Here is a 17,457-nt window from a genome sequence, read left to right on the forward strand (position 1 = left end):
TGAATGGCTAAAACAATCTTAAACAATAAAAACAAAGCCAGGGGATCACAATACCAGACTTCAAAACATATTAAGGGCAGTTATTATTGAGTCACCCTGGTATAAAAAGAGACACATAGAACAATAAACAGAGTAGAATCCCAAGAAATCAAACTAATCTTTGGCAAAGGCACTAAAATCAATCCTTGAAGAAAGGATAGTCTTTTCAACAAATGATGCTGGGAAAATTAGGAACAAACACCCAACCTTACACCTTATACAAAAATCAACTCAAAATGAATCAAACAACTGAATCAACAACCTGATACCATCAACTTTTGAGAGAATATTGGGAGAAACTCTGTAAGATATTGACATAGGCAAAGACCTGGGAAAGACTCCAGCAGAATATGTAATGAAAGCAAAAATAGACAAATAGGATTGCTTCAAGCTTAGAAGCTTCTGCACATCAAAGGGAACACTCAACACAGTAAGAGGCAAGAAACAGGATTAGAGAAAATATGTGCAAGCTATGCATCTGTTAAAGTATTAATATCTAGGATCTATAGAGAATCTAAGACACTCAACAATAAGAAAATGAACAATCCAGTTAAATAGGCAAAGGATTTTAGACCTTCTTTATACTCCTATGAAACTGTGGTCTTCCTGGTTTTCATTTGGTGAATATCATCATTAAACTAGACTTGATTATAGAATGGATTAAAATCATGTCTACAAAAATTAATGAATAGGTAGGAGGGAAGAAGAAGGGTTTGTCAGGGGAGACAGGGAGAAAACTGTGGTTATCTCTTAGAGCTGTACATGAAATCTGTTCTCATTATATTAATACAGATGTGTAAATATTAGAAATATTTCTGAAAAGTATAATTTTTTTATTTTTTTATTTTTGACAGGCAGAGTGGACAGTGAGAGAGAGAGAGACAGAGAGAAAGGTCTTCCTTTTGCCATTGGTTCACCCTCCAATGGCCGCCACAGTAGGCGCATTGCGGCCGGCGCACTGCGCTGATTCGATGGCAGTAGCCAGGTGCTTCTCCTGGTCTCCCATGGGGTGCAGGGCCCAAGAACTTGGGCCATCCTCCACTGCACTCCCAGGCCATAGCAGAGAGCTGGCCTGGAAGAGGGGCAACCGGGACAGGATCGGTGCCCTGACCAGGACTAGAACCCAGTGTGCTGGCGCCGCAAGGCGGAGGATTAGTCTAGTGAGCCGTGGTGCCGGCCTGAAAAGTATAATTTAAAAAAAAAAAAGAAATTTCTTGATAAAAGAATGGGTGTCTGAGAGTCAGGCAGGTTGGCAATGATGAATTGTTTTACCTTGAATTTCCTATTACTAGTGGTGGCTCTAAAATGACTGAAGATTACCATTTGAAAAGTAGTGTGATGTAGCATATTTATGGTCATATCACTTTGAATTATACCAGAGCATTTGGAAAGGAAATATTAAATGGTAAGTAGACATGATTAGTCTTTTCAGTTTCTACAAAACATTGTCATATTAAAAGCACCAGCCACATTAAACACTCAAAATGTTAGGAACAAACTACCCCAACAACTATGGAACTGGAATCACACTAACAGTCTCAAGGATTCTGTTTTTACAGTGAGCCCTGCTCCTGTGCACAATAACTAAGTCCCCTGTCTATGATCAATCTAACTCCTGAGAATCTTGGGTCATACACCTTTTCTCTACTCAGTAGAACGTCACTTCTGCTTTACCTGCTGCAGAATTCTGATTTTTTAACTTATCAGCCTTTGAGTGTCCAAGATCATGGACCTTGTTGTGGTGATTCAATCTTGATCGGTCTAAACCATCAATGGTGATCACATTCACTGTTGTAAACCTGGGTTTGAAAGGTGAACATGTAATCCAGCCTGGCCAAAGAGGGAGAAGTAGAAGCCAGTGCCTTCTGTGGTTTTGTGAAAATGTTTTCTTACTGACTAAAGGGCACATGATGAAGAATCACTCCCAATCCTGTGCCTGGAAGGGTGACACCAATGGAGGGGCAGATCGAAAGAAGAAGCCAGTGGGCAAATTTTGACAGAGTGTGAAGTTGTCCCAGATGACACTAAATTATCTATCTCTAGACTGTCTATGAGGTGATAAATATCTTTATCACTTAAGCCATAATTGGTAGGAATTAAGATTTTATAAACCCAAAAGTTTTTTAACTGATACAGAGGTTAAGAAGGAATACTGTAAACATGTTTCATAAAAATTTTCATGTAGGGCCGGTGTTGTGGCGTAGCAAGGAAACCTATTGCCTGTGATGCCGGCATTCCATATGGGCACAGGTTTGAGTCCCAGATCCTTACTAATGTGCCTGGGAAAGCACCAGAGGATGTCCCAGGTGCTTGGGTCCCTGCATCCACGTGGGAGACCTGGATGAAGCTTCTGATTCCTGGCTTCAGGCTGGACCAGCATGAGTCATTGTGGCTATTAGGGAGTGAACCAGCAAATGGATGATTTCCCCATCCCTTCCCCCATCTCTTCCCCTCCCTCTTCCCTCCCACCCCCCCACCTCCCTCTCTCTCTCTCTCTCTCTCTCTCTCTCTCTCTGGAAAACTCTCTCTTTCAAATAAATAAATCTTTTTTAAAAAAGTGTTTTCCTATGTAAGAAATAAAAGGCTATATATTCAAAAGGGTTTTAGATTGCACTCAATCTATTTTTTTATTTTTGCAAATCTAAAAGCCTTTCATCCCAGTAAGATCAATGAAAGAAAGAGATAATGGAAACTATGAGCTGAGAAATGAAAAAGCACAAATACTACTATACCAGAAGTAAAAGAAAAAGTACAGAATAGTCTTTCCAGGGGAAAAATTACAATGCAAGTTTACCTCATCTTTTCATTATTTTGTGTCTGTTAGAAAACATGAAAAATTAAAATAGCGAATATTACAAAAACAGCAAATATAACAAAAAACAGAAAACTAAAGGAATTGTGATTTAAGACAAAAGTTGTGGAAATCTTTATGAAAGTTAAGTAAACACTAAATTAAAGCAAACTGACAGATTTATCAGTACAAGAATCTGCTGACTTTCAAGATAAGCTTTCATATGGTGAGCATTCAATAATTATCAGCTTTCACTTCATAAATGTTGGCATTAATGGGAAAGCAAGTATTGCCAAAATGATACAAATAGTGAATTTTCCAAAACAATATACATGGAAGAAAACAAAATTATTAAATGATCAATTTAAAAATGTGTAACTTCAGACAAAAACCTTTAAAATAATGAGTGTAACTATGTTAAGTAAGTCTCATTTGGATCATTTTAATGGAAATTTCTCCAAATTGGACATATTAAGCAGATAACAAAAAAAGCAGTGACAGAGAAGTTTAATATGCAACTAACATTTAAATGTTTATTTTTCAATTATTTCCAATTCAGAAAGAAAGTTAAAATTGAAATAAACATTGTAAAAATTCAGAGGCAGCAATGAATCAATGAGACACAATTCAGAAACTACAGTTACACTGTAAACAACCAGAAGAATATATTTCAGATCTTCAATCAAATCATAAACATATGGGTCAGGGCTTGTGGTGCAGGTTAAGCAGCCACTGGCATTCCATTTGAGTGCAGCTTTGAGTCCTGGTTATTCCATTTCCTATCCAACTCCCTGCTAATGTGCCTAGGAAAGCAGCAGAAGACTGCCCAAGTGCTTGACCTGTGGCCATCCACACGGCAGACATAGATGGAGTTTCAGGCTCCTGGCTTTTGCCTGGCCCATGCCTGGTTGTTGTGGCCATCTGGGGTGTGAACCAGCAGATGGAAGATCTCTGTCTCTCATTCTCTCTCTGTGTAACTCTGACCTGCAAATCAATCGTTCTTTAAAAAGAATCATATAATATATGAACTGATATGTTCCACATTTTACAACCATGTTGGCGGAGAGAAAGTAAAGCCTTAGAGGGGGAAGCCAACACACCTGATTACGTAAACATTGATGCATGTGCAATTGTGAAAGAAACATGAAATAAAAGAATGAGCATGTAATATATTGGGAGATCATAAATGCAATATATGTAACAGAGAAACATTAAATCACTCCTCTGCCCAAATATATTACAAATCAATAAACAAAGTGACAATGAAAAATCCGAGAGTAAAATGAGCCTAATATGGAACAAACATTTCATGAAAGCTATACAGAAATTCAAAAAACGTTTCCCTACCTCCCAATGTAACACATTTTTAATCTTATATAAAAGTTGAAATTAAGCCCTGGAAACCTACTGTATAAACTGGTGAAATAAACAAATTATTTTGGTGTTCAGATATAAATAAAAGAGTTAAATGAAAAATATTTTTTTAAAAAAGATTGGGTAAAGATTTCTAAAAATTGATTGAAAGGCTTAATTCTATTAAGTCAGTTTCTGAAATGAAATGTAAATCAATTATTGTTTATATGTTAAGTCCTCTTAATTAGTGATCTCATAAAAGCACTGGTAAAAATACTTAACACGTGCCTATAAACATTTCTCCTTTATTGTCTTTATAATAGAAAAGCTGTAAATACATCTTATATACAGTCTATTTCTCTAATTTATTTTTGAATAAATTTTATTTGCAAATAAATACTGAATTTGCTATTGCCCAAGGTTTACTTTTAGTTACATCATACATTCAATTCTCAGTGAAAACAAGAGGCCAATACATGTAGTGATGATAAGAAACTTCAGGTTTTAAAGATATCACGTCCAATCTGTATTAAATATTGAAATGACTGAGGAGACAATTAGTTATTAAGTTCCAATTTCACTATTAGAGCAAATATGTTTACTGACTGACTTTGAAGTTTTGAACTTTTACACATTCCAGTACTGATGTTTCACTTTAAGAACAACATTATTACATGCATTTTAAACGTGTTAATTTTGATAAAACAAATGTATACAAAAACTGGATCTTTAACTTAAAATAGATTAACTTCTCTGTCATTTGCAATTTAGTTGAGTTAAATTCATCTCAAAGTTCATTTTTGATAGTTCTAAGACTTTGTCTAATTAAACTAAACTGAATTTAATTTATTCTTATTTAAACCTTAAAAGTTCTTAGCATATTATATTAAGCATCAGAAAAAACTAAGCTCCAAGACTTCAAGGATAGGAGTCAATAGAGACCAACATCTAAGAGCAGCAGAGAACCATTCAAAGCACTGTGTGAATAAATACGATAAGGGACAGGGAGGAAAAATAAAAGCCCAGATTCAGAATGAATCCTTGAGGACTATTGTATATGGAGAGACAAGAAAAAAAAATGAGAGGAACTGAGCTTAGGGAATGGCACACACAAACTGTCAAGCTGTGCCTATTAGCAGAATCTGGAGGCAGAGGAATTAGACATCTTAAAGGTATATTGCTTGTCTTTGTCAAACATAACTTTGCCTTTACATTTTCAGATATCCCAATATTGCATTTGACCTAGAACTTAAATTATTTAGAATATTTTCATATTTGTTTAAACAATTAAGTTTTATGCTGAATCTAAAAGACAAAATTGCTCTTCAATTGATTTATAAAAATCTGTACTGTTTATCCAATAGGAATTACTGTCGATCAATGCCTACTTACATTGATAAACTCTAACTCTCTAATGAAACCTAAGTTGTAAGTAGGCAATGTAAGATGCTCCTAGCCCACTTACTCTCCAACTGAAAGATACTGATTGTTCTGATAACACACAGTAGGAACATCTTGTGTTGGAAGATTGAAAGTTGGGATTAAACGGTTTAATAATTAATGTACACAAAGTATTTTCATTCAAAATTAAGGGAACAAAAACCCTGGTTCAAACGGTTTTAGGCAATTTCCCTCCACCCACACAGTCCTCTCCCACGTGACATACTATTGACTACCTAGTAATTGATACAAAACAACAAAGATATTTGAGATGGAATTGAAAACATAAGAATAAAAATATCAACAATTAAATTCATGCAGCAATTTAATTATGCACATATTCTTATTATCTGTGCTTTAATATTTATACAATTACAAAAAAAGTCGAACCATTTCCTTTTCCTATATTAACAAGGGTTAAATGATATAATTATAGCTCCCAAAATGGCTGCAAATAAATATATTTTTGTTTACTTTATGTGCTGGTGCTAGTATCACATATTTAAACTATTTTATTTATACAGGAATGATGTGAGAATTTAGTCACTATTTTATTCCTTTATAATCACACTCCTGAGTCATAGTAATGATTACATAATTATTCTTCTCTCTTCATGTATGGCATGACATACAATATCAGGCAATTTTGTTATTTTTCACATTTTTTCCACATATAGATAGTATAACATGCTACTTTGGGTGTATGTCAAAGTCCAAAATTTCTAGTGTCCTCAAAACCTATAAACATCTTAAACATCAAGTGCAAGATCCTCTGATCTCTTACTTTTATTTTCAGGCCCACATCCAAAATAGCCTATGAATTTTCTACTATAACCATATGTGTCATATCTTTCATATACTTTTTTACTCCCCAAAGGCCTACAATAGCCAGGGCTGGGCCAGGCTAAAGCCAGGAGCCTAGAACTCCAACATGATCCCCATGTGGGTTGCAGAGGCTCAAACACTTGAGCTATTATATGCTGCCTTTCAGTATGCACTTTAGCAAGAAGCTAGATTAGAAGCTGAGAAGCCAGAACTCAAAATAGCAGTCCAATGTGGGAGTTTTTTTTTGTTTGTTTGTTTGTTTTTTTTGATAGGTAGAGTTAGACAGTGAGAGAGAGACAGAGAGAAAGGTCTTCCTTTTTCCGTTGGTTCACCACCCAAGTGGCTGCTATGGCCGACGCACTGCACCTATCAGAAGCCAGGAGCCAGGTGCTTCTCCTGGTCTCCCATGAGGTTACAGGGCCCAACGACCTGGGCCATCCTCCACTGCACTCCCGGGCCACAGCAGAGAGCTGGACTGGAAGAGGAGCAACTGGGACAGAATCGGTGCCCCAACCGGAACTAGAACCCGGAGTGCCAGCGCCGCAGGTGGAGGATTAGCCAAGTAAGCCGCGACACCAGCCCCAAAGTGGGAATCTTAAGCAGCAGCTTAACCCACTGTACCACATATCCACCACAACTTCTTACAATTTTATTATTTCACGTCTTACATGGCAGTTTTTAATCCATTTTGGATTTATTTCTCTATATGGTATAATAATCTGATTCATTTTTTATATGTGGATATCCACTTTTCCTAGTAATGTTAAAGAGACTATCCTTTCCCCACTGTGTGTTCTTGACACCTTTATTGAGAATCAATTGATGGTAAGTGAATGGATTCATTTCTTGGCTATTTTGCTCCATTGATCTATGAGACAGTTTTATATCACTAATGTGCTCTTTTGATTACTACAACTTCATATTATATTTTGAAATCAGGCAGTGTGATACTTCCAGCTTTGCTCTTTATTCTTAAGGTTTCTTTGGCTCTTCAGGGTCTTTATGGTCTGACATGAATTTCAGATTTTTTTTTTTTATTTTTAAGTAAAAGTCATTATATCTTTGATAGGAATTATATTAAACTGCAAAGCTTAATATAAGGCAGATAGTATGCAATTTGAAAATGCTAATTCTGCGAGTTCATGAAAAAAATATTTTTCAGCTGGCACTGTGGTTCACTAGGCTAATCCTCTGCCTGTGGCGCCGGCACCCCAGGTTCTAGTCCCAGTTGCTACTCTTCCAGTCCAGCTCTCTGCTATGGCCCGGGAGGTCAGTGGAGGATGTCCCAAGTGCTTGGGTCCCTGCATCCACATGGGAGACCAGGAGGAAGCACCTGGCTCCTGTCATCAGATCAGCACAGCATCGGCCGTAGCGGCCATTAGGGGAGTGAACCAACGGAAGCAAAACCTTTCTCTCTTTCTCTCTCACTGTCTACAACTCTCTGTCTCTATCTCTCACTGTCTAACTCTGCCTGTCAAAAAATTAAATATTTTCCATTTAATGGAAAATATCTTTTCATCATTGTTTTGTAGTTTTCAGTGTGTTCTTTGTTGCTAAAATGCATTTTTGCAGCTATTATTTATGGAATTTTTTAGATAATTTATTTTTAGGATAGAGAATTGCTATTCATTTTTTGTTGATTTTCTATATGAAATACTGAACTTTTTTATTAATTCTAATATTTTTATATACTCTTGGCTTCATCCATATAAAATTATGATGTCTATAAATAGGAGCAACTGAACTTCTTCCTTTATTTGAATTATTTTCATTTCTTACTTTTGTACAACTACTTTGACTGGTAGCTGCAAAAGGGGGCATCCTTGTCTTGTTGCAAATTTTAGAGGAACATTTTCTACTTTTCATCTTTAATTATAATGTTAGCTATGGCCTTTATTGTATTAAAGTATATTCTTTTGATACCTCATTTTTTGAGTTTTTATCATAAAAGGATGCTGAAATTGGGAAATGACTTTTCTGGATAAACTGACTGCATTGCCTTTGAAGTCAATTATCCATTGCTATATAAAGTTTACTTGACAATTTATATTCATTACTAATGTGTAGTGATCAAAATATAACATATATAGTTTATTTTTACTTTTTAAAATTTATTTAATGTGATGGGTGCATGAGAAGAGAGAAATAAACAGAGAATCATCTATAATCTTCTGGTTCATTCCCAAGATGCTCACCATGGCCAGGGACAGGTTAGTGTTAAAGCTGGAGCCAAGAACATAATCTATGTCTCACATGTGCAGGGCAGGTATCCAATTATTTGATCCACCACTGCTGCCTCTCGGGCTGTGCAGTAGCAGGAAGTTGGAGTCAGTAGCCATAGCTAGGAATCAAATCCATGAACTCAACATCTCATCCTGCTGGCTAAGGGCTCACTTCTGTAGAGTCTTGATTTTTTCACAAAGATTTGTTTGTTCATTTGAAAATCGAAGTGACCAAGGAAAAAGGAGGGAGAAAGGGAGAGAGGGAGGGAAAGATCTTTCATTAGTGTATTCAGAGCCAAGAACTACTGTGGCCTCCCACATGCCTAGTAAGGACTCAAGCACTTGAGTCATCGTCTATTGCACATTAGCAGAGATCTGGATTGGAAGTGAAGTAGAGAGGACTCCAACCCGGACTGCAACATCGGACACAGCCATCCCACACAGTGGGTTAACACCCTGCATCATGATGAACAAAAACTAGAGTCCTTATTTTTGGTAATCACCTTCATGTACCATTTTATTCAATTTTTAAAATAGCTCTATCAATGGAATATTATTTGCAATATTACTACTACTACTACATCTATCTTACAGATAAGGAAATAAAACTAGAAATTTAAGGCTAGAGCAGACATGGTACAGCAGCCTAAGCTGCCACCTGCAATGCCAGCTCCTTTTATAAGAGTGCTGGTTGGAGTCCCAACTATTCCCCTTCAGATCCAGCTCCCTGCTAAAGTGCCTGGAAATGCAGTTGAATACATCCCAATAGTTGGGCCACTGGGGCACCTGGGCAGAGTTCACGGCTCCTGGCTTTAGTCTAGACCAGCCCTGACAGTTGGGACCCTAGCAGATAGAAGATTTTTCTCTCTCCTCCCTCCTCCCTACCTTCTTCTCCCTTTCCTTCTCCCTCTCCCTCTGTCTCTCCCTCTTTCTCTCTCCCTCCTGTCTTTCCAACTTTCAAATAAATAAAATAAAATCTTCAAAGGAAATAGTAAAAATAAATTAAGGAACATATCCAAGGTCAAATGACTAGTAAGAAGCAGAACAAGGAGTTAAGCTTAGAATTTTTCTTAGCCTAAGTCCCATGTCCTTATATCATCACTTTTATTATTGTTTCACCTTGCATTTGATAATTGACTCACTCTTTACCTTCTCTCAGTAATTGGATTATAATTCTTTCTTGATGTGGATCTATATGGATGTTCTATAAATTTTGCTAAGCATGTAAGTAGCTACAAGATAGTGATATGACAGTTTTCAGTGTCAAGTAGTTCAATAAGATTTTAGGAATTGTGACAAAGCTAGATGGCTTCAGCAAAACTAAACTGTGACTAGAAAGAACACATTAGCACTGATGACTATACACAATAACCATGTAAAACAAGGTCTGAAAAAGAGGTTCATGGATCATCAATTATCTAGATACTCTAATAGGAAAGCTAAACCACCTCATAACCTAATCAATGAGAATGAAAAACGAGATATAACCACTTGATTAGTAAAGTGAATTGCAGCATCCTCTGGCCCTGACTCAGTAGATTGGGGAGCACAGGATGCATGAGTCATGGGACTATATGGAGAAGGAGAGGAAAATTTAAAATTCATATTATAGATAAGCTTCTCCTCTCAAACACTTGACAATGTACTCACACAAGAGTTTAGGCTATCAATTGGCAAGGAAATAAAAATAATCAATGCCTTAAACATTGATTGAACTCCCTACTGAAGAAAACCAAATGCATGTGTGATGCCTGGGATAATATCAAGTACAACTTGCTTAGGTGGAAATGTTTCAGAGCCTTAGGATACCACGGTGATGCACTCCAGATTAGAAGCCCTGGCACTAGTCTGCTAGTCTAGGTACAATACGTATCCATGTAGAAATGTTGTTAATAATGTTTTGTTAATTTTATTAAATAACAATATTAATGCAATAATGTTTAATAAACCCATGCCCTATGCCAGAAACAGGGCTGTCCTTTCTGACTTTATCTTCTAAACATGTTTCTAGATAAGTGCTATTGTCATTGCCATTCTGATGAAGTAACTAAGCCTAAAAGAGATTTAGTTACCTATCCAAGGAAGTACAATCAGTAAGTAATCAAAAAAAAAATAAATCTTGCTTTTAAAGTTGGCCTTAAAAAATTAAGTTACATTTCTGCTTTACTGATCAAAGTCTGACTGCCACATGCATGGGTAGTGGTAAATATTATGTAGGATCTCTGTCTTTAATGTGCTGTACACTGTTATTTAATGCTATAACTAGTTCACTTTGTGTTGCTATATGGGGGCAAACTGTTGAAATCTTTACCTAATATATACTAAACTGATCTTCTGTATATTAAGAGAATTTAAAATGAAAAAAAAAGCAAAAAACTGGCTTTGTTTCTGTTGTACAAGATTGCTTTAGCTATTCGAGGTCTCCTGTGTCTCCATATGAATTTCAGCCTCATTTCTTCCAGATCTGAGGAGAATGTCTTTGGTATTTTGATTGGTATCACATTGAATCTATAAATTGCTTATAACCCTACCATATAACAAGAGGCTTCCATAGCAAACTCAAGAGGCTTCCATAGCCTTGGCAACTTCATGAGTTGACTAGAGCCTAGGGTGATTACTGATGCCATAAATAAGAGTGTCAAATTGTTAAGTCAACAACAGGAGTCACTGTGCACTTACTCCTCATGTAGGATCTCTGTCCTTAATGTGTCGTTCAATGTGAATTAATTCTATAACTAGTACTCCAACAGTATTTTACACTTTATGTTCTGTGTGGGTGCAAACTGATGAAATCTTTACTTAATATATATAGTAAATTGATCTTCTATATATAAAGATAATTGAAAATGAATCTTAATGTGAATGGAATGGAAGAGGGAGCAGGAGTTAGGAGGGTTGCTGGCAGGAGGGAAGTTATGGGCAGGAAAAGCCAATGTTACCCATAAGCTGTACTTTGGATATTTATATTTACTAAATAAAAGTTAAAAAAAAAGAAAAGCCGGCGCTGTGGCTCACTAGGCTAATCCTCCGCCTTGCAGCGCCGGCACACCGGGTTCTAGTCCCGGTCGGGGCACCGATCCTGTCCCGGTTGCCCCTCTTCCAGGCCAGCTCTCTGCTGTGGCTAGGGAGTGCAGTGGAGGATGGCCCAAGTGCTTGGGTCCTGCACCCCATGGGAGACCAGGAGAAGCACCTGGCTCCTGCCATCGGAACAGCGCGGTGCGCCGGCCGCAGCGCGCCAACCGCGGCGGCCATTGGAGGGTGAACCAACGGCAAAAGGAAGACCTTTCTCTCTGTCTCTCTCTCACTGTCCACTCTGCCTGTAAAAAAAAAAAAAAGAAAGTAGAACAAAAAAAAAAGAAAGAGTACTTTATATAAAAAATAGGATCTACATTAATAAAATAATGTGAGATTAATTTGAGATATTTGAATTATGAAAAATTAGGCAAAAGCAACTAGGATTTAACTTCATTTCCTTTTTATGGTTTACATTCTTTGTCCCTAAAATTAATACACAATTATAATAAAATTAATTAAACTTTAAAAATATATAAAATTTAGCCGGCGCCACAGCTCAATAGGCTAATCCTCCACCTGAGGCGCCGGCGCCCAGGGTTCTAGTCCCAGTCAGGGTGCTGGATTCTGTCCCGGTTGCTCCTCTTCCAGTCCAGCTTGCTGCTGTGGCCCAGGAAAGCAGTGGAGGATGGCACAAGTGCTTGGGCCCTGCACCCACATGGGAGACCAGGAGGAAGCACCTGGCTCCTGGCTTTGGATCAGCGCAGCGTGCCAGCTGCAGCGCGCCAGCCGTGGCAGCCATTTGGGGGGTGAACCAACGGAAAAAGGAAGACCTTTCTCTCTCTCTCTCTCTCTAACTCTGCCTGTCCAAAAAAAAATATATAAAATTTTATATCAACAACTGACTACACACCCACAAACACAAAGACATAAAACACCAGAAATTTTAAAATAAAAAACTATTTTATAGTCATGACTGGTAAAGACATATTTAAATCTATTTTATATCTCTCATATTACTATTTTCATTTAAATATGTATAAAATGGGTTTAAATCTAATTTTCAAATTCAATGGTGCATGACATTGATTTATATGGAAACATTAGCATCTACTTATCTAATAAGTAGATAATAAATAGAAAATCACAAGATTTTTAAAGTTTTCCTAATATCACTACTTAGATTTTGGGTACACTACAAAGAATTTGCTTGGCTGAAATTCCTAGAAAATGTTATTAAAACTCTGTAAAACATTTCAGACATATATCCATATCTCAGTGCTATTTGAATATCTCATAGCATGGAGTATTTTTTTGAATCTTTGACTTCCTTTGACTTTTGCCTGACCGTTTCCCTAAATAAGTGAATTATTACCTTCATCATAGATCATTCCTATAATTTCTTTTATTGTTCCTGTCTTAAGCCTCTTTCATGTGAGATCCATAATTCACACCCAAGAAGAGTTCGCTTTTTAAAGCACACATTTTTTTGTGTCACTCTTCATCATAAAAACCTTCAATTATATTCCAGGGTCTGTACAATACGATCTTAACTATTAAATCTTATAAATGTTTTCTTTTGAAGTTTGGAATATCCTTGCCTCCCAAGCTGTTACTTGCATATCCACCTCCTTAGCGCTCGCTCGCTCTCTCTCTAGATATAGATAGATATATAGATCAATCGATCGATCAATCTATAGCTAGTTATATCCCTCTTTAGTCTAGAATGTTCTTTACTGGCCACTGAAATACTAATTTCAAGGCTCATTTCTTTCCTTCCCATATAGGAATGTCTCATTTCACCTTGCATACATTTAAGTTTTAGTGCAAGAAGAGTTAACCCAAGTTTCACAAAAGCTTCCCTAGAGTGCCAGTGCTTTGAAAATAAGGCCAAAGTTTCAGATATTTTCCCTTAATCTTGAAGATTTCGGTAAAGACTAAATGACACAATTTATAAAATGTGTCTTGAATGGTGCCTAATATATATATATATATATATATATATATATATATATATATATATATAATATAGTTAACTTGAATTAAATCATATACAAAATGTTGATATACATAAATATAGGGTTATGGAGTTACATTTATCTGAGACTGATTTTTTTTTAAGTAATATGTCTAACCGTGAGAGAGAGTGAGAGATCTTCAATCCACTGGTTGACTCTCCAAATGCCCAAAACAGCCATAGCTGAGTCAGGCTGAATTTGGAATCAAGAATTAATATGGGTTTTCCACATGGGTGGCAGGGACTTGAGTCATACTTGATGCCTCCCAGGGTGTTCATTAGGAAGAATCTGTGTTTGAAGTGGAGTGGGGACTCAAACCCAGGTACTCTGATATGGGATATGGGGATCCCAAGAGACATCCTAACCACTGCATCAAACATCTGCACCTATCTCAGAATGGGATTTCAGCAAAGTTTTCTTGAGGGTCATTTTTGTTGAGTTTGTTTTTGTTGGGACAAGTAGAAATAATCATAATCACACAAAGAAGAAGGACATGCTTACAGTTTACTATAGCTGGAATGCAGGTTACTGTGCCTAGAATAAGATACACTCACAACCCAGTAAGAGGAGAGGATTGGAAAGGCATAGCATGCAGATCATAAATAAGGATGCATTTTGTGTGCTAAACTAAGAAAATGGCAATATATGTTTAAAACCAAAGGGAATGATGTAAAAGTCTTACAATATTTTTTTTGGAAAGAAATATAGGCCATATCCTATAAATTAGAAGGAATTACTGTAGTAATATAAATAAAAAATATCCAGATGTTATAAATATGGTACACTTTTTCATTGATTCATTATCCAAACAACATAGTTATTGCTTAAGAACAGAACCATTCTCTTAACCAGGTCTGAACAATTATACAGCATTAAGTGGGGAAGAGGACCATCAGTACATACAGGTTGAGAGTAGAGCCATTGGTGGTAGAGTAGAGGTTATGATTACAAAGGAATGAGGCCCAAGTGCACTAGACAGGGTCTAGAACAAAGGATAGAGTCATTATTAGAGGAGCTAAGAAAGGTGCTGTCTAAGCTACAAGTAATTTTTCTGATTGAGAGGCAAATAGAACCTGATAGAAGGGGCTTGATAATAATCTGGTGGGCTTTAGGCCTTGTAAGTTCAGAGGCCCAGACCTATCTATCTCTTCACATGGGGTATATCCTAAGGGAGGTGTGAACCTCCTAGGGGAAGGCACTCTGTTGACTTTCATTACTTGGCTGGGCTGGGAGGAGAGCTGGCCAGGTAAAGGCAGGGGGCATCTCTAACAAGAAATTTACAGTTCTGCCTGCAATGTTGCTGACCCTATTTGGCTGTCCCCTCAACTGCAGTGGTCACTTTGGAAGTTGGGCTGAGTGAAGGGCTTTTCAGCTTGGAGCCAATAAGATCTGTGGCTCTGACCTGGGCATCCTTCGATTCCAGGGCAGGTCCATTTCCAGTGATCCAACTCTTCGCAGAGCTGCCAGGGCTCTTCACAAGCTGACTTCTGCTGAAGCCCAGGCTTACCACATTGAAAGCCACTGCAGTGGACTGGCCTGTTGGGTCTCCTTGAGGGCAGATCACTGTACAGATCAGCCATTAATAGGCCTGCCACCCATTGCTTCTGATGCCTAGCTTTCTTTTCCTCCTGGTTTGTGTTAAAGCAGACCAGACGATGCAAGTCAAGGGAGTGCCCGTGTCCCATCTCTAATCTTTGGTGGCCTGAACTACAAGTCTATAGTCACAGGCATGTTCTGTAGTAGTTTTTCTAAGGTAGACAATGCCCATGAGGAAAATTATATTCTCACTTTAAAACTTTCTTTCCCTTTGGTCTGAAAGGTAGGTTTTTTTCCTACTTACTGTATACTTCGCTGATGGCGATGTGAATCTAGCTATGAGATTATTAGTTAAGTTCTTATTTTGGCTATGCTATTACAGAAAAATGTTAGCCATCTCTTATAAGGTCTAAAGATTAAATTGTGCATCCTACAGATTCCTTCATAATAGAATTAGTTCCCTACCTTGAAGAGAATAGAGAAGTGAAAGAACAAGTTGGGCTTAGAATAGAGGAATGAGGGAGCAAGTCCTAGATCACTTGCTGACAATAGCAATATTACATGAATACTTAGCAAACCGTTTCAACCCTTAGATAAGAACTTAATAAAACATTTACCGGAAGGTCCAATGCCTTCTATAAATTTTAAGAATCATGTATTTGAAAACACGTCTTAGATATCTAACATGGTGTAGTTTGTTTAGCCAGTAAACTTAAGCACAACCATATAAAATGTTTTTAGTTTCTTTCTACCAACAAGTTTAAAACATATGATACACAGATTCAGGTCATATAAATTAAAATGTATCTTTGATTGATTGATGGTCCTCTTCCCCACTTAATGCTGTATAATTGTTCAGACCTGGTTAAGGCCACTCTTAGGATCATTGGTTACTATCCTCAACCTGTCTTTTATGACCTTGTCTAAATATGATCAGAGTCGGGGAACTTGGAAGGCTTCCATAGCCTTGGCAACTCATGACGACAGCCTAGGGTGGTTACTGGCGCCATAAACAAGAGTGTCAATTTGTTGGGTCAACAACAGGAGCCACTGTGCGCTTGCTCCTGATGTGGGATCTCTGTCCTTAATGTACTGTACATTTTGATTTAATGCTATAACTAGTACTCAAACAGTATGTTTCACTTTGTGTTTCTATGTGGGTGCAAACTGTTGAAGTATTTATACTAAATTGATCTTCTGTATATAAATAGAATTGAAAATGAATCTTGATGTGAATTGAAAGGGAGAGGGAGCGGGAGAGGGGAGGGTTGCGGGTGGGAGGGAAATTATGGGAAGGGGAAGCCATTGTAATCCATAAGCTGTATACTGGAAATTTATATTCATTAAATAAAAGTTAAAAAAAAAAAAGAACAGAACCATTCTCAAAAACAGCCAGTGATGTGCCTATGACTCTCTAGTCAACACCATACTTCTACATTTTAGACTCAGATTCTAAACTGCCAACTTGTTCACCTAGTCACAGAATTGGCATCTGAAAACCTCAAACCTAACATGGCCAAATTAGAATTCCAAATCTTCAGCTATCTCAATCCCTGTAAGTCACAATAGCATCTACCAATGTGCTCTGTCCAAAATTCTAGAAATCATCATCAGATCCTCTCTTTCTTCCTTATATCCAATCTGCAACAAGCAATTTCTATCAATTTTACATCCAAAATATGTCCTAAATCCACAGTCAATACATCTTTGCTGAAAAAACATGTTCAAGAAGCCGACATATTTCTTGTGCATCATTACCAAAATTTCACTACTTTCCCTCCTGTGCTACTTTATACAAATCCTTTCCACTCTACCCATAGAAGCCAAAATGACCTTTGTACTTTTTGCTCCACTGTTTTTAAAAAGTTGGTAAATATTTTAAATGTGGCCTTTTCCTTTTTATATTCAGCAAACAATTAATGGAACTAAAAATTGGATCAATTATCCTTTGGAATACAATTTTCAGCTAAATTCTTAGTAGAATAGTAGCAAAAGCATAATTCTTTACCTAGAAATCCCAATTTTCTATGATTTTTGGTATATCAACTATGTGTTTGTTATGTTAGTTTTAATGTAAATGTTATTAAAGCACTCCTTGAAGACAGAAAAAAATGAATAGAAAAATCACATCCATTGACACATAGCAAAATAACTATGCAGGGAAGCCCGGCAGATCTGATATGAAGATAATGAATTTGCTCAAAATATTGTGAAGGAACAT

General features: G+C 37.0%; 1 protein-coding gene across 1 annotated transcript in view; it reads right to left on the reverse strand.

Moving 5' to 3' along the window:
* Window positions 1-17,457, reverse strand: part of CNBD1 (cyclic nucleotide binding domain containing 1) — a 502,062-nt gene that overhangs the window by 186,643 nt on the left and 297,962 nt on the right. Inside the window, 1 exon segment of the mRNA XM_062189512.1 lies at window positions 14,741-14,751. Within this exon segment, the coding sequence (XP_062045496.1) occupies window positions 14,741-14,751 (11 nt within the window).

Source organism: Lepus europaeus, chromosome 4, assembly GCF_033115175.1.
Source record: "Lepus europaeus isolate LE1 chromosome 4, mLepTim1.pri, whole genome shotgun sequence".
NCBI classification, from domain to species: domain Eukaryota; kingdom Metazoa; phylum Chordata; class Mammalia; order Lagomorpha; family Leporidae; genus Lepus; species Lepus europaeus.